At 45.4% G+C, this 21,519-nt stretch overlaps 1 protein-coding gene across 3 annotated transcripts in view; it reads right to left on the bottom strand.

Annotated features, from left to right (window-relative positions):
* LOC139381111 (C-Jun-amino-terminal kinase-interacting protein 4-like) overlaps positions 1-21,519 on the bottom strand; it is a 51,817-nt gene that overhangs the window by 15,304 nt on the left and 14,994 nt on the right. For 2 of the 3 annotated variants that reach the window (XM_071124398.1, XM_071124397.1), the window contains exons 2-5: positions 21,036-21,156; positions 18,462-18,532; positions 14,926-15,008; positions 4,093-4,237 (exon numbers count right to left, since the gene is read on the bottom strand). In XM_071124398.1, the coding sequence (XP_070980499.1) occupies positions 4,093-4,237; positions 14,926-15,008; positions 18,462-18,532; positions 21,036-21,156 (420 nt within the window). Of the gene's footprint in view, positions 1-4,092; positions 4,238-10,209; positions 10,916-14,925; positions 15,009-18,461; positions 18,533-21,035; positions 21,157-21,519 lie in introns of those variants that run through there. The other variant, XM_071124399.1, reaches the window with a different exon arrangement.

Genomic DNA, 21,519 nt, shown 5'->3' on the forward strand with positions numbered 1-21,519 from the left:
AACGGACTGTCGTTTCTCTTTGCTTATTTGAGCATTTCTTACCATAATATGGACTTGGTCTTTTACCAATAGTATACCACCCCTACCTTGTCACAACACAACTGATTGGCTCAAATGCATTAAGAAAGAAATTCCACAAATTAACTTTTACCAAGGCATACCTGTTGAAACCTGCCGTTTCCAGGTTCGATTACAGGCTCAAAATGGCCAGAAACAAAGGACTTTCTTCAGCAACTCATCAGTCTTTTCGTGTTCTGAGAAATGAGGTGTTGGAGGTGTACCTGTGGATGTATTTCAAGGCCTACCTTTAAACTCAGTGCCTCTTTGCTTGACGTCATGGGAAAATCTAAAGAAATCAGCCAAGACCTCAGAAAACAAATTATAGACCTCCACAAGTCTGGTTCATCCTTGGGAGCAATATCCAAACACCTGAAGGTACCACATTCATCTGTACAAACAATAGTGCGCAAGAATAAACACTATGAGACCACGCAGCCGTCATACCACTCAGAAAGGGAGACGCATTCTGTCTCCTAGAGATGAACGTACTTTGGTGCGAAAAGTGCAAATCAATCCCAGAACAACAGCAAAGGACCTTGTGAAGATGCTGGAGGAAACAGGTACAGAAGTTCTATAATCGACATAACCTGAAAGGCCGCTCAGCAAGGAAGAAGCCACTGCTCCAACCAGCCCTGACCTCAATCCTATAGAAAATTTGTGTCCAGAACTGAAAAAGCGGTGCAAGCAAGGAGGCCTACAAACCTGACTCAGTTACACCAGCTCTGTCAGGAGGAATAGGACAAAATACAACCAACTTATTCTGGGAAGCTTGTGGAAGGCTATCCGAAACATTTGACCCAAGTAAAAAAAATTAAAGGCAATGCTACCAAATACTAACTGAGTGTATGTAAACTTCTGACCCACTGGGAATGTGATGAAAGAAATAAAAGCTGAAATAAAATCACTCTACACTATTATTGTGACATTTCACATTCTTAAAATAAAGTGGTGATCCTAACTGACCTAAGACAGGGAATTCTTACTAGGATTAAATGTCAGGAATTGTGAAAAACTGAGTTTAAATGTATTTGGCTAAGGTGTATGTAAACTTCAGACTTTAACTGTATTTAGATATTGCATGCTGCAAGGAGGCATAAGGACTGCAGATGTGGCCAGGGCAATAAATGGCAATGTCCGTACTGTGAGATGCCTAAGACAGCGCTACAGGTAGACAGGACGGACAGCTGATCATCCTCTCAGTGTAACAACACCTGCACAGGATCGGCACATCCGAACATCACAGCTGCGGGACAGGTACAGGATGGCAACAACTGCCCTAGTTCCACCAGGAATGCACAATGCCCCCATCAGTGCTCAGACTGTCCGCAATAGACAGAGAGGCTGGACTGAGGGCTTGTAGGCCTGTCGTAAGGCAGGTTCACACCAGACATCACTGGCAACAACGTCGCCTATGGGCACAAACCCACCGTCGCTGGACCAGACAGGACTGGCAAAAAGTGCTCTTCACTGATGAGTCTGGATTTTGTCTCACCAGGGGTGATGGTCGGATTTGTGTTTATCGTTGAAGGAATGAGCCTGTACTCTGGAACGGGATCGATTTGGAGGTGGAGGGTCCGTCATGGTCTGGGGCGGTGTGTCACAGCATCATCGGACTGAGCTTGTTGTCATTTCAGGCAATCTCAACGCTGTGCATTATAGGGAAGACATCCTCCTCCCTCATGTGGTACCCTTCCTGCAGGCTCATCCTGACATGACCCTCCAGCATGACATACAAATATTTACACATGTTCAGTTTGCTGAAAATAAACGCAGTTGACAGTGAGAAGACGTTTCTTTTTTGCTGAGTTTATATATAGATGTATACACACACGTACAGTTGAAGTCTGAAGTTTACATACACCTTAGCCAAATACATTTAAACTCAGTTTTTCACAATTCACAAAATTCCATCTTATTTTAAGAATGTGAAATGTCAGAATAATAGTAGAGAGAATTATTTATTTCAGCTTTTATTTCTTTCATCACATTCCCAGTGGGTCAGAAGTTTACATACACACACTCAATTAGTATTTGGTAGCATTGCCTTGAAATTGTTTAACTTGAGTCAAACGTTTTGGGTAGCCTTCCAGAAGCTTCCCACAATAAGTTGGGTGAATTTTGGCTCATTCCTCCTGACAGAGCTGGTGTAACTGAGTCGGGTTTGTAGGCCTCCTTGCTCGCACATGCTTTTTCAGTTCTGCCCACAAATGTTCTATAGGATTGAGGTCAGGGATTTATGATGGCCACTCCAATACCTTGACTTCGTTGGATGGTCATTATGGCCAAACAGTTACATTTTTATTTAATCAGACCAGAGAACATTTCTCCAAAAAGTACGATCTTTGTCCCCATGTGCAGTTGCAAACCGTAGTCTGGCTTTATTATGGTGGTTTTTGAGCAGTGGCTTCTTCCTTGCTGAGCGGCCTTTCAGGTTAAAGGCACAGTCAACTTAGTCTATGTAAACTTCTGACCCACTGCAATTGTGACACAGTGAATTATAAGTGAAATAATCTGTCTGTAAACAATTGTTGGAAAAATTACTTGTGTCACGCAAAAAGTAGATGTCCTAACCGACCTGCCAAAACTATAGTATGTTAACAATACATTTGTGGAGTGGTTGAAAAACAGGTTTTAATGACTCCAACCTAAGTGTATGTAAACTTATGACTTAAACTGTATATACATATATATTATATATATACACGTATGTATGCAAATATACACACACACTTATTTTTTCCTGGCGAGACACGCTTTTAAATGGGTAGTTGTTGGCTTAATGACTGGAAGTCTATGGGAATACCCACCAGTACTGAAAACAAATCCTATGGGAAACACTGGTGTGTGCAAACTGGAGACAGATAGAATCAGCGGGGGAGAGGGAGAGAGAGAAAGAGAGGGAGAGAGAGAGAGAAAGAGACAGTGGGAGAGGGGGAGGAGTGTAACCAAAAACTGTAAATCTTTGGGAAATGTCGAATCGGAGGTGTCACACAAAGGCATCCCTGTGAGTCTGAACTGTGGGAGTCTGATGAAAAGGCTGTGTGTGTGTGTGTGCTAAAAAGTCAGCATGAGAGATCCACAGTGACACCTCTATTGTGCCAGAGGCATCTAAAGTGAGAAAGAGACAGTTTAGTGGGATCAGGGATTGAGAAAGCAAAGGTTTGATAGAGAGAAGGGAGTATTATGTAGAAAATATGATTTAGCAGCAGCCAGGACTGAGCTTCAACATGAATAGATGAAACTTAAGTGCCAGTCCCATATCTTACGTCAAATGTTGTCTTGCAATCTCTGACATGAAATACCCCTCTTCCTGGTACCTGAATTATTCCATTTGAACCCTGTGTAGAAGAATATCACAACAAATGAATACTTAAAATCAGCCCATCATGAATGAGTATTCATGATAGAACTTTTCTCACAGCGTGGTTTCTATGGGCAACTGTGGGGAGGTTCTAGCATGGCCCTGGCAGAAAGCAGCCCTTCGGTCTGCTCAGACACTCTGTCCTGTTTCTCTGTTAGACTCTTCCTCTCTCCTCTGTTCTACCCTTCCCCTGCTCCCGAATGGTACCACTTCCTCTCTCCCCATGGGCCCTCAGCCACACACAGACACACTCATACCCCACCCCCCTGCTTAGGCATTCCAGGCACACTGATTCAAGTCTCCCTCTCAATCGTGCTTTGGTACTGCAGACACACTGAATCAAGCTTTCTTTTCAATAAGCATTCCCATCCTCCGGCAGGGTGATGGGTTGAAAGCGTATGTTTCCACAAAGACACAGAGTATCTACTCTGGGCCAAATTACCCCTGCCTTACGTCACCCCTCAGAGTTCTGGGAAATGCTAAGAGGAGGCATGGGGGATGTTCAGGTCTGAGGGTACGGTCATTCATCTTAGATTGCAGACTTAAACCACCGAGTACACTTTGTCCTCACACAGTGAATTTGTGAAAAGTCTGTCCAAAACAGTGGCTGCATGATAGAACAACGTTGGCACCGGAGGAAAACGATTGACAGGTGGGAAGTAGATTGTTACCTTAAGGCTGGTGTTGGAGTGAGGGTGGCTCAGGTCATTATATCTCCAGGGTTCAGACGGCGTTTCCACAGTTTCCCTCTGTGGGTCAGGGGTCAAATCACTTCCTGGTAACTGGAATAACCCCATGGAGATGGGACGTTCCTTCCTGGATTCAGAGAAAGAAGAGGGGGAGGAATATTCAGTATTGACAGAATAAGGGAGCAGAGATGGATTGTTGATTGCTGGTCTCATCTCCATGGGGTTATTTTTTTCCTCATTGCACTTTCTGTGAGTCATAGAGCTATGAACTTAAATCTGTATTTACCTCATTTCTACTAGAGGTTGACCAATTATGATTTTTCCATGCCAATTCCAATACCGATTATTGGAGGACCAAAAAAACCTGATACCGATTAATCTGCCGATATATATATATATATATATAAAATAATGACAACTACAACAACACTGAATGAACAATGAACACTTTTATTTTAACTTAATATAATACATAAATAAAATCAATTTAGTCTCAAAAAAATAATGTAACATGTTCAATTTGGTTTAAATAATGCAAAAAGTGTAGGAGAAGAAAGTAAAAGTGCAATATGTGCCATGTAAAAAAGCTAACGTTTAAGTTCCTTGCTCAGAACATGACAACATATGAAAGCTGGTGGTTCCTTTAAACATCAGTCTTCCATATTCCCAGTTAAGTTTTAGGTTGTCATTATTATAGGCATTATGACGCGTCAACTATTTCGCGCTACACCATTTGTATTTTATATACCTTTGACTATTGGATTTTCTTATAGGCACATAATATTGCCAGCCTAATCTCGGCTTGAAGTCATAAACAGCGCTGTGCTTCAAGCATGGCTAAGAGCAGGAAAGTGCTGTTTGAATGAATGCTTACGAGCCTGCTGCTGCCTTCCGCAGCTCAGTCAGACTGCTCTATCAAATAATAGACATAATTATAATAAAAACACAGAAATACGAGCCTTAGGTCATTAATATGGTCAAATCTGGAAACTATCATTTCGGAATCAAAACGTTTATTCTTTCAGTGAAATACGGAACCATTCCGTATTTTATCGAACGGGTGGCAACCCTAAGTCTAAATATTGCTTACATTGCACAATGTCACACTTCAATGTTGTAAATATGTAAAATTCTGGCAAATGAATGAAGGTCTTTGTTAGGAAGAAATGGTCTTCAGACAGTTCGCAACGAGCCAGGCAGCCCAAACTGCTGCATATACCCTGACTCGGCTTGCGCGGAACGCAAGAGAAGTGATACAATTTCTCTAGTTAATATTGCCTGCTAACAAGAATGTATTTTAACTAAATATGCAGATTTAAAAATATATACTTGTGTATTGATTTTAAGAAAAGGCATTTATGTTTATGGTTAGGTACATTGGTGCAACGATTGTGTTTTTTTCATGAATGCTCTTTTGTTAAATTATCACCCGTTTGGCGAAGTTGAAGTAGGCTGTGATTCGATGATAAATGAACTTGCACCGCATTGATTATATGCAACACAGGACAAGCTAGTTAAACTAGTAATTTCATCAACAATGTGTAGTTAACTTGTGATTATGTTAAGATTTAATGTTTTTAATAAGATAAGTTTAAAGCTAGCTAGCAACTTACCTTGGCTCCTTGCAGACACCAGGTCCTTTTGATGCTGCACTCGCGTAACAGGTGGTCAAGCCTGCCACGCAGTCTCCTCGTGGATTGCAATGTAAATCGGCATCCAAAAATGCAGATTACCGATTGTTATGAAAACTTCGGCCAATCGGTCCACCTCTAATTTCTACCAGCATGTCACATGAGTAACCAGAGGAAAATTAACTTGACCACCTTTACGCCACACAGAGATGCATACAAAGCACTCCCTCGCCCTCCAATTGGCAAATCTGACCATAATTATATCCTCCTGCTTACAAGCAAAAAATGAAGAAGGAAATACCAGTGGCTTAATATGGAAGTGGTCAGATGAGGCATATGCTACGCTACGCTACAGGACAGTTTTGCTAGCACAGACTGGGATTAATCTAATGGCATTGAGGAGTATACCACCTCAGTCACCGGCTTCATCAATAAGTGCATCTACGACGTCATCCCCACACGTACATATCCCAACCAGAAGACATGGATTACATGCAACATCCGCACCGAGCTAAAGGCTAGAGCTTCCGCTTTCAAGGAGCGGGACACTAATCCAGACACTTATTAGAAATCCCGCTATGCCCTCAGACGAACCATCAAACAAGCAAAGCATCAATACAGGACTAAGATTGAATCATACTACAACGGCTCCGATGCTCGTTGGATGTGGCAGGGCTTGCAAACTATTACGGACTACAAAGGGAAACCCAGCTGCAAGCTGCCCAGTGACGTGAGCCTACCAGACAGGCTAAATGCCTTTTACGCTTGAGTCGAGGAAAGCAACACTGAAGCATGCATGAGAGCACCAGCTGTTCCGGATGACTGGGTGATCACGTTCTCCCTAGCCGATGTGAGCAAGACCTTTAAAACAGGTCAACATTTTTTATATATATTTTTTATTTTACCTTTATTTAACTAGGCAAGTCAGTTCAGAACAAATTCTTATTTTCAATGACGGCCTAGGAACAGTGGGTTAACTGCCTTGTTCAGGGGCAGAAAGACAGATTTTTACCTTGTCAGCTCAGGGATTTGATCTTGCAACCTTTCGGTTACTAGAACAATGCTCTAACCACTATGCTACCTGCCGCCCCACAAGGCTGCAGTGCCAGACGGATTACCAGGACATGTACTCAGAGCATGTCTAGACCAACTGGCAAGTGTCTCGTTGACATTTTCAACCTCTCCCTGGAGGTCTGAGTCTGTAATATCAACATGTTTCAAGCAGACCACCATATTCCCTGTGCCCAAGAAAGCAAAGGTAACCTGCCTAAATAGCACTCACGTCGGTAGAAATTAAGTGCTTTGAAAGGCCGGTCATGGCTCACATCAACACCATCATCCCGGAAGCCCTAGACCCACTCCAATTCGCATACCATCCCGTCAGCTCCACAGATGACGCAATCGCACTCCAAACTGCCCTTTCCCACCTGGACAAAAGGAACACCTATGTGAGAATGCTGTTCATTGACTACAGCTCAGAATTCAAACACCACAGTGCCCACAAAGCTCATCACTAAGCTAAGGACCCTGATCCTCAACACGGGGGCCACTCAGGTGTGCCTGATTAGTCCCCTCCTATACTCCCTGTTCACCCACGACTGTGTGGCTAAGCACGACTCCAACACCATCATTAAGTTTGCTGACGACAAAAGTGGTAGGCCTGATCACCAACAACGATGAGGTAGCCTACAGGGAGGAGGTCAGAGACCTGGCAGTGTGGTGCCAGGACAACAACCTCTCCCTCAATGTAAGACAAAAGAGCTGATCGTGGAAGAGGATGGAAAAGGATGGCAGAACACGCCCCCTTTCACATCAAAGGGGCTGTAGTGGAGCGGGTCGAGAGCTTCAAGTTTCTTGGTGTACACATCACCAACAAACTATCATGGTCCAAGCACACCAAGCCAGTCACGGAGAGGGCACGACAACACCTTTTCCCCCTCAGGAGACTGAAAAGATGGCGCATATTTGGCTCATGTGACAAATAACAATTGATTTGAAAGAGTTTCAAAAAGGTATTGACGGTATTGAAAAACCCTCCCGTGGCTACAGTGGGGCAAAAAAAGTATTTAGTCAGCCACCAATTGTGCAGGTTTTCCCACTTAAAAGGATGAGAGAGGCCTGTAATGTTCATCAAAGGTACACTTCAACTATGACAGACAAAATGAGGAAAAGAAATCCAGAAAATCACATTGTAGGATTTTGAATGAATTTATTTGCAAATTATGGTGGAAAATAAGTATTTGGTCACCTACAAACAAGCAAGATTTCTGGCTCTCACAGACCTGTAACTTCCTCTTTAAGAGGCTCCTCTGTCCTCCACTGTATTAATGGCACCTGTTTGAACTTGTTATCAGTATAAAAGACACCTGTCCACAACCTCAAACAGTCACACTCCAAACTCCACTATGGCCAAGAACAAAGAGCTGTCAAAGGACACCAGAAACAAAATTGTAGACCTGCACCAGGCTGGGAAGACTACATCTGCAATAGGTAAGCAGCTTGGTTTGAAGAAATCAACTGTGGGAGCAATTATTAGGAAATGGAAGACATACAAGACCACTGATTATCTCCCTCGATCTGGGGCTCCACGCAAGATCTCACCCTGTGGGGTCAAAATGATCACAAGCGGTGAGCAAAAATCCCAGAACCACACGGGGGGGACCTAGTGAATGACCTGCAGAGAGCTGGGACCAAAGTAACAAAGCCTACCATCAGTAACACACTACGCCGCCAGGGACTCAAATCCTGCAGTGCCAGAAGTGTCCCCCTGCTTAAGCCAGTACATGTCCAGGCCCATCTGAAGTTAGAGAGCATTTGAATGATCCAGAAGAAGATTGGGAGAACGTCATATGGTCAGATGAAACCAAAATATAACTTTTTGGTAAAAACTCAACTCGTCGTGTTTGGAGGACAAAGAATGCTGAGTTGCATCCAAAGAACACCATACCTACTGTGAAGCATGGGGGTGGAAACATGCTTTGGGGCTGTTTTCCTCAAAGGGACCAGGACGACTGATCCGTGTAAAGGAAAGAATGAATGGGGCCATGTATCGTGAGATTTTGAGTGAAAACCTCCTTCCATCAGCAAGGGCATTGAAGATGAAACGTGGCTGGGTCTTTCAGCATGACAATGATCCCAACCACACCGCCCAGGCAACGAAGGAGTGGCTTCGCATTTCAAAGTCCTGGAGTGGCCTAGCCAGTCTCCAGATCTCAACCCCATAGAAAATCTTTGGAGGGAGTTGAAAGTCCGTGTTGCCCAGCAACAGCCCCAAAACATCACTGCTCTATAGAGGAGATCTGCATGGAGGAATGGGCCAAAATACCAGCAACAGTGTGTGAAAACCTACAGAAAACATTTGACCTCTGTCATTGCCAACAAAGGGTATATAACAAAGTATTGAGATAAACTTTTGTTATTGACTAAATACTTTTTTCCCACCATAATCTGCAAATAAATTCATTAAAAATCCTACAATGTGATTATCTGGATTTTTTTTCTAATTTTGTCTGTCATAGTTGAAGTGTAAGAACTTGCACAATTGGTGGCTGGCTAAATACTTTTTTGCCCCACTGTATTTCTAAATACCCCAGAACACGGTACACCGCCCAAGCCTACTTTAAACATCAATGGAAGTGGAGCTCAATATTTAACCACCCACATCAAATGAGGAGCTAACAGTAAAGTACCGTAGGCAGAAACAATGGCTTCCATGTTAAAAAGAGCCAGGTGTACTTAATAGCAGACCATAGGCAATCGTCACCCCACTATGGAGAGACAGAGACAGACAGGCGTCACTGCCTGCCATTGGACATAAACTGGAGAGAAGCTTAACTAAAAATCAACTATATTTTTTCAACTATCAAAGAAATATCCTAAAACCAAAAATAGCATACAGCTTTGACAGGTCCCTCTTGTAAAGGAGATGTTTTATTTATCAAATGGGATCAACTGTATAAATAAATGATACATTAACGTAAATAATATGTAGAATGTTAGAATGGATGAGTGTGTCTGAGTATCTACTATTTGAGAAGGTTCTCTCACCTGACCTACTTTCAGCCTGCAGAACCATAATACCTGGCTGTCTGTCACAAACACAGCAACAGCATGGTAACCACATGTTAATATAATGGCAACTGGCTTTACCCCACGGGAAGTAAACAAGGAAGGGAAAGAGGGATGAGGTAGAGTGAGAGGGGTAAGCAAGCAGATAAATGTACAGGTGATTTAAGCAGAGAATGGACAGCATGAAACAAGGAGAAGATGAGAAGACAGTAGGAACAGAGAAAGAGCAGAGATGGAGAAGAGGACAGGAAGGAGGTAAACACACCCATCCCTTTCACAGAGTTACCTTCAGGAGTGAGGCGACTTACAGTAGGCTGTTTCTGTCTCTCTCTCACACACACACACACACACACACACACACACACACACACACACACACACACACACACACACACAGTACCTGTTCAGTCGTGGCAGGGCGGGCAGGGCAGGGAGGCCAGTAGAGACAGAGTAGTGCACCAGCAGCAGGACAGACAGAGAGACCAGCACGGCAGAGTTAATGACCACGGCCCCCCCCACAAAGCCGAAGACAAACAACAGTATACGCCCCGGGCTCATGGCCCTCCCTGAACATGGCCCAGCGCCCCACACTGCCGGGACCAGGGGAAGGGGGCTAAAACACACGCCTCTGAAGCTTTTACACACTGTCCCTGGATCACAACGCCAAGAAGTATAATCCCCTTGGTGTCTGTCGACAAAGTACACCTGACATACACACGGTCTGTCGCTGACTGCTGGAGTGAGAAGAATAGTCAGGTACAGGAGATCTGGTTCAGAGTAGAGCAGTCTCGAGCTATGTGAGCTCAGACCAGCAGGCCAACAAGCGACAGCCACAGAAACAACAGCAGCAGCAATCCCATTAGCAGCAGCGGTGGTGGTGGCGGCGGCAGAGAGAGAGACAGAGCAGCAACTGCTACTGTAGAGTGATGCCGGCTTCAGTTCAACACTACTGTGACATCATCCAGAGAGAGAGAGAGAGGGTGGACACTGGCTTCGCAGCGGTTTTCCCTTTCTCCACTCTTTTGATGTATTGTATCCTCTTTCTGTCAGACGATACTCTTGCTTGTCCTTTCTTTGCTTAGCTGCGACACTGCTGCCGCTGTACAGTCTAGAATTCTCGCTCTCCCCTCCCTCTCTCTCTCTTCCCCCCCGCCTCCCTCCCCTCTTATCCCTCCCTTTTGGATGCTGAGGCAGCATTAGAGCTAGTAACATATGCCTCCTCCCAGCTCGATGCTGATTGGCTGAGCCAGGGAGAGACTGGGAGGACAAACCTGTGGATACTGGCAACGCCTGCTACTATTGAAAGACTGGAGGGCTGCTGCCACACACATAATACATAATGTAACACCTGTGTTAGGGGAAACCGCTGAAAATTAAAAATGAGTGCCTTGTGAACAAACACAAAATGTTTAAATCTGTTTCAATCTAAAAAGCATCACAATCTGCTTTAATGTAGTGGTCAAAGTAAACATCCCTCTCTAGACCGTTCAAAACAGAGGCTTATCCAGCGTGAGACCATGACCTCTTTTCACTGCTGTTTGACTCACTGTTCTGATCTGCTCTGAACACACTACAGCTCTGAAACCCTCTAATCATCACACTGAGATTACTGCAGCTGACCACTGACAACTTCTAGCTGGTTTATATACAACAGAATAGTCCCACACAATCTCCATATCCCAATCTCCTCCTCCACTCCCTTCAACTCAGATCCACTAAAATGTCATCACCTACTATCCTCTCTTCTTTTGCCTGCCCTCTCCCTCTGCCCTGCTCATCCCATCCTCGCTTGCCCTCTCCCCATCCCATCTCCTCTCCCATCCCCTTGCCTGCCCTCTCCTCCCATTTCTCTTCTCTTCTTCCCTCCATCAGGTTCTGAACTGCCTGTGGAGAGCAGCAAGCATTGGAGTGTTGCCTGCAGTGATGAAGCACCTCACATCAACTTACTCTCTCATGGTGAGGAGCCAACTATGCCAATGAATCTTGATGTGCCATACTGATACGGACATTGTACACTAAAATACAAAAACATACACGCTACCCAGGATGTACTGACCACAAACCAGCAGTGTATTTGGGATACTGTACACGCAGTGATTTTGATAGTTGTATACAGTACCAGTCAAAAGTTTGGACACACCTACTCATTCAAGGGTTTTTCTTTATTTTGACTATTTTCTACATTGCATAATAGTGAAGACATCAAAACTAGGCAATAACACATATGGAATCATGAAAAACTAAAAAGTGTTAAACAAATCAAAATAAACTCAGCAAAAAAAAAGACAAGTCCTCTCACTGTCAACTGAGTTTATTTTCAGCAAACTTGTGTGTAAATATGAACATAACAAGATTCAACAACAGACAAACTGAACAAGTTCCACAGACATGTGACTAACATAAATGGAATAATGTGTCCCTGAACAAAGGGGGGCTCAAAATCAAAAGTAACAGTCAGTATCTGGTGTGGCCACCAGCTGCATTAAGGACTGCAGTGCATCTCCTCTTCATGGACTGCACCAGATTTGCCAGTTCTTGCTGTGAGATGTTACCCCACTCTTCCACCAAGGCACCTGCAAGTTCCCGGACATTTCTGGGTGGAAATGGCCCTGGCCTTCACCCTCCGATCCAACAGGTCCCAGACATGCTCAATGGGATTGAGATCCGGGCTCTTCACTGGCCATGGAAGAATACTGACATTCCTGTCTTGCAGGAAATCACGCACAGAACGAGCAGTATGGCTGGTGGGAATGTCATGCTGGGGGGGGGTCATGTCAGGATGAGCCTGCAGGAAGGGTACTACATGAGGGAGGAGGATGTCTTCCCTGTAAAGCACAGCGTTGAGATTGCCTGCAATGACAACAAGCTCAGTCCGACGATGCGGTGACACACCGCCCCAGATCATGACGGACCCTCCAACTCCAAATTGATCCCGCTCCAGAGTACAGGCCTCGGTGTAACGCACATTCCTTCAACGATAAAACGTGAATCTGACCATCACCCCTGGTGAGACAAAACCCAGACTCGTCAGTGAAGAGCACTTTTTGCCAGTCCTGTCTGGTCCAGCGACGGTGGTTTGTGCCCCTAGGCGACGTTGTTGCCTGGTGAGGACCTGCCTTACAACAGGCCTACAAGCCCTCAGTCCAGCCTCTCTCAGCCTATTGCGGACAGGCTGAGCACTGATTGTGCGCTCCTGGTGTAACTCGGGCAGTTGTTGCCATCCTGTACCTGTCCCGCAGGTGTGATGTTCAGATGTACCGATCCTGTGCAGGTGTTGTTACATGTGGTCTACCACTGCGAGGACGATCAGCTGTCCATCCTGTCTCCCTGTAGCGCTGTCTTAGGCATCTCACAGTACGGACATCGCAATTTATTGCCCTGGCCATATCTGCAGTCCTCATGCCTCCTTCCAGCATGCCTAAGGCACGTTCACGCAGATGAGCAGGGACCCTGGGCATCTTTCTTTTGGTGTTTTTCAGAGTCAGTAGAAAGGCATCTTTAGTGTCCTAAGTTTTCATAACTGTGACATTAATTGCCTGTAATTGTCTGTAAGCTGTTAGTGTCTTAAAGACCATTCCACAGGTGCATGTTCATTAATTGTTTATGGTTCATTGAACAAGCATGTGAAACAGTGTTTAAACCCTTTACAATGAAGATCTGTGAAGTTATTTGGATTTTTACGAATTATCTTTGAAAGACAGGGTCCTGAAAAAGGGACGTTTCTTTTTTTGCTGAGTTTATATTTTTGATTCTTCAAAGTAGTCACCCTTTGCCTTGATGACAGCGTTGCACACTCTTGGCATTCTCTCAACCAGCTTCACCTGGAATGCTTTTCCAACAGTCTTGAAGGAGTTCCCACATATGCTGAGCACATGTTGGCTGCTGTTCCTTCCCCCTGCGGTCCAACTCATCCCAAACGGGTTGAGGTCAGGTGACTGTGGAGGCCAGATCATCTGATGCAGCTCTCCATCCCACTCATTCTTGGTCAAATAGCCCTTAAAGCCTGGAGGTGTGTTGGGTCATTGTCCTGTTGAAAAACAAATGGATAGTCCCACTAAGCGCAAACTAGACGGGATACTGTATCGCTGCAAAACCATGCTGTGGTAACCATGCTGGTTAAGTGTGCCTTCAATTCTAAATAAATCACAGACAGTGTCACCAGCAAAGCACCCCACCCCATCCCACCTCTTCCTTCATGCTTCACGGTGGAAACCACACATGCGCAGATCATCCGTTCACCTACTCTGCGTCTCACAAAGACACGGCAGTTAGAACCAAACATCTCCAATTTGGACTCATCAGACCAAAGGACAGATTTCCACCGGTCTAATGTCCATTGCTCATTTTTCTTGGCCCAAGCAAGTCTTATTATTGGTGTCCTTTGGTAGTGGTTTCTTTGCAGCAATTCATCCATGAAGGCCTGATTCACACAGTCTCCTCTGAACAGTTGATGTTGATGTGTGTCTGTTACTTGAACTCTGTGAAGCATTTATTTGGGCTGCAATCTGAGGGGCAGTTAACTCTAATAAACTTATCCTCTGCAGCAGAAGTAACTCTGGGTCTTCCTTTCCTGTGGCAGTCCTCATCAGAGCCAGTTTCATCATAACACTTGATGGTTTTTGCGACTGCACTTGAAGAAACTTTCAAAGTTCTTGACATTTTCCAGATTGACTGAACTTCATGTCTTAAAGTAATGGACTGTTCATTGAGCTGTTCTTCCCATAATACGGACTTGGTTTTTTACCAAATAGGGCTATCTTCTACATACCACCCCTACCTTGTGACGACACAACTGATTGGCTCAAAAGCATTAAGGAAAGACATTCCAAAGAAACTTTTAACAAGGCACACCTGTTAATTGCAATGCATTCCAGGTGAAGCTGGTAGAGAGAATGCCAAGAGTGTTTAAAGTTGTCATCAAGGCAAAGGGTTGCTCCTATGAAGAATCTCAAATATAAAATACATTTTGATTTATTTACTAAATGATTCCAAATGTGTTAGTTATAGTTTTGATGTCTTCACTATTATTCTACAATGTAGAAAATAGCAAAAATATTGAAAAACCCTTAATTGTAGGTGTGTCCAAACTTTTGACTGGTGCTGTAAATGACCTTACCTTGATCTGCTTGTGCTTGTGTCCGAGGGTGTCTCCTGCTGGTGTTTGGTACGTTCCAAGTGCTCCATGTAACTGTGGATCATCTGCATGGGGCATACCACAGGGAGACAGGTTAGCGTGGGCAGGGAGTGTCCCTATTCGAATACATTGGTGAAGATAGCTACTGTTTCTTATGGAGTTTTGCATCCATGTACAGCTGGAACAGACAGCCTCCTGGCATGTGGGGTACCATGTACAGCTGGAACAGACAGCCTCCTGGCATGTGGGGTACCATGTACAGCTGGAACAGACAGCCTCCTGGCATGTGGGGTACCATGTACAGCTAGAACAAACAGCCTCCTGGCATGTGGGGTACCATGTACAGCTAGAACAAACAGCCTCCTGGCATGTGGGGTACCATGTACAGCTGGAACAGACAGCCTCCTGGCATGTGGGGTACCATGTACAGCTGGAACAAACAGTATCCTGGCATGTGGGGTACCATGTACAGCTGGAACAGACAGCCTCCTGGCATGTGGGGAACCATGTACAGCTGGAACAGACAGCCTCCTGGCATGTGGGGTACCATGTACAGCTGGAACAGCCAGCCTCCTGGCATGTGGGGTACCATGTACAGCTGGAACAGACAGCCTCCTGGCATGTGGGGTACCATGTACAGCTGGAACAGACAGCCTCCTGGCATGTAGGGGAACCATGTACAGCTAGAACAAACAGCCTCCTGGCATGTGGGGTACCATGTACAGCTAGAACAAACAGCCTCCTGGCATGTGGGGTACCATGTACAGCTGGAACAGACAGCCTCCTGGCATGTGGGGTACCATGTACAGCTGGAACAGACAGCCTCCTGGCATGTGGGGTACCATGTACAGCTGGAACAGACAGCCTCCTGGCATGTGGGGTACCATGTACAGCTGGAACAGACAGCCTCCTGGCATGTGGGGTACCATGTACAGCTGGAACAGACAGCCTCCTGGCATGTGGGGTACCATGTACAGCTGGAACAGACAGCCTCCTGGCATGTGGGGAACCATGTACAGTTGGAACAGACAGCCTCCTGGCATGTGGGGTACCATGTACAGCTAGAACAAACAGCCTCCTGGTATGTGGGGTACCATGTACAGCTGGAACAGACAGCCTCCTGGCATGTGGGGAACCATGTACAGCTGGAACAGACAGCCTCCTGGCATGTGGGGTACCATGTACAGTTGGAACAGACAGCCTCCTGGCATGTGGGGAACCATGTACAGTTGGAACAAACAGCCTCCTGGCATGTGGGGTACCATGTACAGCTAGAACAAACAGCCTCCTGGCATGTGGGGTACCATGAGGCTGTCTGTTCCAGCTGTACCTGGCATGTGGGGTACCATGTACAGCTGGAACAGACAGCAGCTCCTGGCATGTGGGGTACCATGTACAGCTGGAACAGACAGCCTCCTGGCATGTGGGGTACCATGTACAGCTGGAACAAACAGCCTCCTGGCATGTGGGGTACCATGTACAGTTGGAACAGACAGCCTCCTGGCATGTGGGGTACCATGTACAGTTGGAACAGACAGCCTCCTGGCATGTGGGGTACCATGTACAGTTGGAACAGACAGCCTCCTGGCATGTGGGGTACCATGTACAGATGGAACAGACAGCCTCCTGGCATGTGGGGTACCATGTACAGCTGGAACAGACAGCCTCCTGGCATGTGGGGTACCATGTACAGTTGGAACAAACAGCCTCCTGGCATGTGGTGTACCATGTACAGCTAGCTGGAACAGACAGCCTCCTGGCATGTGGGGTACCATGTACAGCTAGCTGGAACAGACAGCCTCCTGGCATGTGGGGTACCATGTACAGCTGGAACAGACAGCCTCCTAGCATGTGGGGTACCATGTACAGCTAGCTGGAACAGACAGCCTCCTGGCATGTGGGGTACCATGTACAGCTGGAACAGACAGCCTCCTGGCATGTGGGGTACCATGTACAGCTAGAACAGACAGCCTCCTGGCATGTGGGGTACCATGTACAGCTAGCTGGAACAGACAGCCTCCTGGCATGTGGGGTACCATGTACAGCTGGAACAGACAGCCTCCTGGCATGTGGGGTACCATGTACAGCTAGCTGGAACAGACAGCCTCCTGGCATGTGGGGTACCATGTACAGCTGGAACAGACAGCCTCCTGGCATGTGGGGTACCATGTACAGCTAGAACAGACAGCCTCCTGGCATGTGGGGTACCATGTACAGTTGGAACAGACAGCCTCCTGGCATGTGGGGTACCATGTACAGCTGGAACAGACAGCCTCCTGGCATGTGGGGTACCATGTACAGCTGGAACAAACAGCCTCCTGGCATGTGGGGTACCATGTACAGTTGGAACAGACAGCCTCCTGGCATGTGGGGTACCATGTACAGTTGGAACAGACAGCCTCCTGGCATGTGGGGTACCATGTACAGCTGTAACAGACAGCCTCCTGGCATGTGGGGTACCATGTACAGCTGGAACAGACAGCCTCCTGGCATGTGGGGTACCATGTACAGTTGGAACAAACAGCCTCCTGGCATGTGGGGTACCATGTACAGCTAGCTGGAACAGACAGCCTCCTGGCATGTGGGGTACCATGTACAGCTAGCTGGAACAGACAGCCTCCTGGCATGTGGGGTACCATGTACAGCTGGAACAGACAGCCTCCTGGCATGTGGGGTACCATGTACAGCTGGAACAGACAGCCTCCTGGCATGTGGGGTACCATGTACAGCTGGAACAAACAGCCTCCTGGCATGTGGGGTACCATGTACAGCTGGAACAGACAGCCTCCTGGCATGTGGGGTACCATGTACAGCTGGAACAAACAGCCTCCTGGCATGTGGGGTACCATGTACAGTTGGAACAGACAGCCTCCTGGCATGTGGGGTACCATGTACAGTTGGAACAAACAGCCTCCTGGCATGTGGGGTACCATGTACAGTTGGAACAAACAGCCTCCTGGCATGTGGGGTACCATGTACAGTTGGAACAAACAGCCTCCTGTAATGTGGGGTACCATGTACAGTTGGAACAAACAGTATCCTGGCATGTGGGGTATTCAGCTGTCAACTGTGCACTGTGTCAGCTTCTAAAAATCGCATTTCCATCCATATTTAAAATGTCTTGTTCTCTATGCAGGCCAGAGTGGTCTGTTTTGGCGTCTGGGCCAATGTGTTTGTAATACATTATGGAAAACAGACTTTAGACAGACTGAGTTGAGGCAACATATTTAAATGTAGGGAGTCTCTCTCAACAACAGGATGCAGACCTGGGTCTCAAACATAAGTCATATACTTACAAATACTACTTTTACTTGCCCAGTACAATGGTAAGAATGGAACAGTCCCAATCACAGATGGTGTCAATTCTGAAAGTAAACTAAATTCCAATTCCAAATTTTCCTAACTGAAAAGCATTGGAAGAGAATTGGAATGTCATTGTAATTTCTGAATTGATATGAAATTGACCCCAACCCTGGTCCCAATACGCACTACAACACACTTCCCTTCCCTCCTCATACCTCTGTGTGCCTCTGGTGGAGGGCATTGTACTCCTTCTTCAGCTCTGCTTCTCGTTCCTCCATTCTACCGACTGAAAGAGAGAACGTGTGATCTCAGTTAAAACATAACATGGTCAATGAGGCAAAATAACGCTGTTATAAAGAACATAGAAAACCCTTTTGTGTCCAGTTAGTTAAAAGTGAATGCAATCTTGGAACATCAGTAACATCTGTCCGTGAACATCAGTAATGTCCTTCTCAAAACAGGCTTCCAAGATGAGAAACCAAATAAAGTACCAACTGTTATCAGTTGTGGTAGCACTGCATGACCACCAGGTGTCATTAGCGCACTAGTAACAACACTGTCTGGCTCACTCAAACATTCATGCAGAGATATTTTACACAGCTTTGGGTTAGGGGTCCCTGAGCAGCCATAATCCTGCCATGAGTAAAAACGTTTCCCTATGAAAAATTTCAGGAATTCTATGCTGTTTCATACACAAAGTTGTACCATTCATCACACACTCGGAAGCAATGTTTAAACTGTACGATAAAAAAAAGCACAAGCAGGAACCCAAACACACTAGCCTACATTAGAATCAACTCTACTCTATTTTAGTATAACACATAGCTCTGAGCTCTGTAACTTAATCCACTGTAGGAAACTTGGCTGGCTTGGACTGTTTATAGTGAAAACACCATGACAATATCCTGTGTGAGTGTTCAGATGACTGCCCAGCCTTATAATGGTGGAAATTGTATTTGCATGGCCCGGTGCCCTGGGTGGGTGGAGATTTCAATTAAAGGACCAACGGAATGGTCTAAAATGAGCTAACTCCGCCCACCCGGGCCATGCGAAAAGAACTCAACCAATGCCTTCACAAAGACAGAGTGTGAGGCAGACACACTAACCCAAGCAGGAATACCATCTGGTCATTGACAATGACCCTCCCAACACAGCGTGAGGTGTTTGTCAGTAAATGCTAACAAAGTTATCTAAATCAAATCTGCTACCCCCCTCTACATTTCTCTATGATAGCACGGCTAACAGCGGACTGCAGTTTTTTGTCGTTGCCTCTTAGTGGAATATGATATAGGTATGGGATTTGCTTCAGTAGAACACAGGCTTCAAACCCAGACCGTCAGAGGTGGTTTAGTGAATGCCTAGGACTTAGCTCTGCTGTCTTTGTGATTTACTTGTTACCATTACTAGTGACTACCGGTAGACAAAGAGGAACCAAGTAGAGAATGAACAGACAGAAATAACCCTTTAGGAATTCACCTGCTGTGTGTGTATTGGAAAGTGGAAGTGTGTTTAGGGCTTGCGGTCTACTATATCTGTCCTGTTCATCATCTACTCTACCCACACCTGATGAGCAATCTGAACTATGAGCTGGCCTCATGAGGAGTGTTCTCACATCTAAATGACTCAACACATGCGTATTACTGCTCAGCCTCTCCCTATCTAGTTCCTGTGTGTGAGAGCGAGAGAGATATCATGGCTAAAAGAAGAAAGAAGTGAAATAAAATACAGGGGAAGGGGGGGAAAGACAACATTGGAGAGAACAAGGACTGTGGACCTGGCTGTGAGTGTTGGTGAATATCAAGTCAGGCGGTGTGTGTGTGTGTGCACTCAGTTGGCAGAGAGCAATACATGTAGTTCCCCATAAAGTGGTTAGTTAACCTGATCAGAGTCAAACACCAATTCAGCAGACCGGAATAAACTTACTTTGATGTGTGATGCAGAATGAAATTAAAGTCTCTATTGAAGACTGCACTTATAGACACCTCCAAACAACCCCCTTATAGACTGCACTTACAGACACCTCTGAACAAACCCCCAACCACTGCTGAAAATAATCCTAGGGGAGACACTGATTAGGGGTTCACAGCTCCAGTCCTAAAAGATAATGATTGATTGATCAATTATGTAACTGATTGAGTATTATGGTGGAAATTACAAGATTGTTATAATACCTTCATTGCATCAAATGGTTGTTTTATGCAAAAGAATAAGGGGTTGTTAGAACACTCATCTGTGTGTGTTCTACTGAGGATGGGCCTCTGGGAGATAACACTGACAGGAGATTTACCATGTCTTTTGGGTGACAAAAACTAAAGAGACCGCATTCCAGAGCATGAGTTAATGTTTCTGTTCTATAAGGTACCAGGGAGAGATGACCCCAGGGCCAGACCTTGGAGTCTACACAATGAGAACCGTTTTTACAGCAGATACGGTCTGCTGTGAATTATAAGTAACTTTCATACAAATCTTAACCTTGTGACCCATTCTATACATCTGTTGTTCGTCATGTAGGTTGAAAGGGGTGTATCTTGGCTATAAAAAATACCTTTTTACTATTGTCTCGGGGCTCTCAACAAATCATTTGAGGGTGATTCGTCGACCAGCCATCATTATCGTAGAGCACTCAATTGATTCACTTTATGTGTGTGTGTGTTGTATTGACCTGCTTCCTTATTAATAAGTGATTAAAGATTTAGTTTAAGTATAACTCTGACTTGTGTGATAAGTTGGTCTCTCCTCATTTGATAAAGAAATTAACCACCACAGTATGTGTGTTTGTTAAGACTCACTCTGGTCCGAGTAGTTCCTGGTCTTGAGCTCCATTTGACGTGTGTGAGACTCCAGCATCACCAGTCGACCCTGAAGGTCCTTCTTCTCCATGTCCTGACTGTCCTCAAACACCATGTACCGCTACAGACAGACAGAGAGTTGTTAAAACACTGTATAACACTGTGTGTAACACAATGGCATGTGTCCATGTGTGTTAAGTACTTGTGAGAAAGGTCATTGATCTCTAGCCAACAGACAGGACACATTGCTAGCTGTATGCATCATGTTTGTCAGATTCCTTCTGCCACCACCTCCTGTGATCCTTAGAGACAGAGACAGACAGACACACAAGTGAATTGGGAGAGACTAGGGACTGACTCAAATCTGGAGTGAGATCAATGAGACAAAACCCACCTGTCTGCCCGTGTGTGCGTGTCTGCAGATGCATTCAGTGTGTTGTTTTGTGTGTGCGTGTCTGTCTGCAGATGCATTCCGTGTGTTGTT

The sequence above is a fragment of the Oncorhynchus clarkii genome, chromosome 23, assembly GCF_045791955.1.
Source record: "Oncorhynchus clarkii lewisi isolate Uvic-CL-2024 chromosome 23, UVic_Ocla_1.0, whole genome shotgun sequence".
Classification (NCBI taxonomy): Eukaryota; Metazoa; Chordata; class Actinopteri; order Salmoniformes; family Salmonidae; genus Oncorhynchus; species Oncorhynchus clarkii.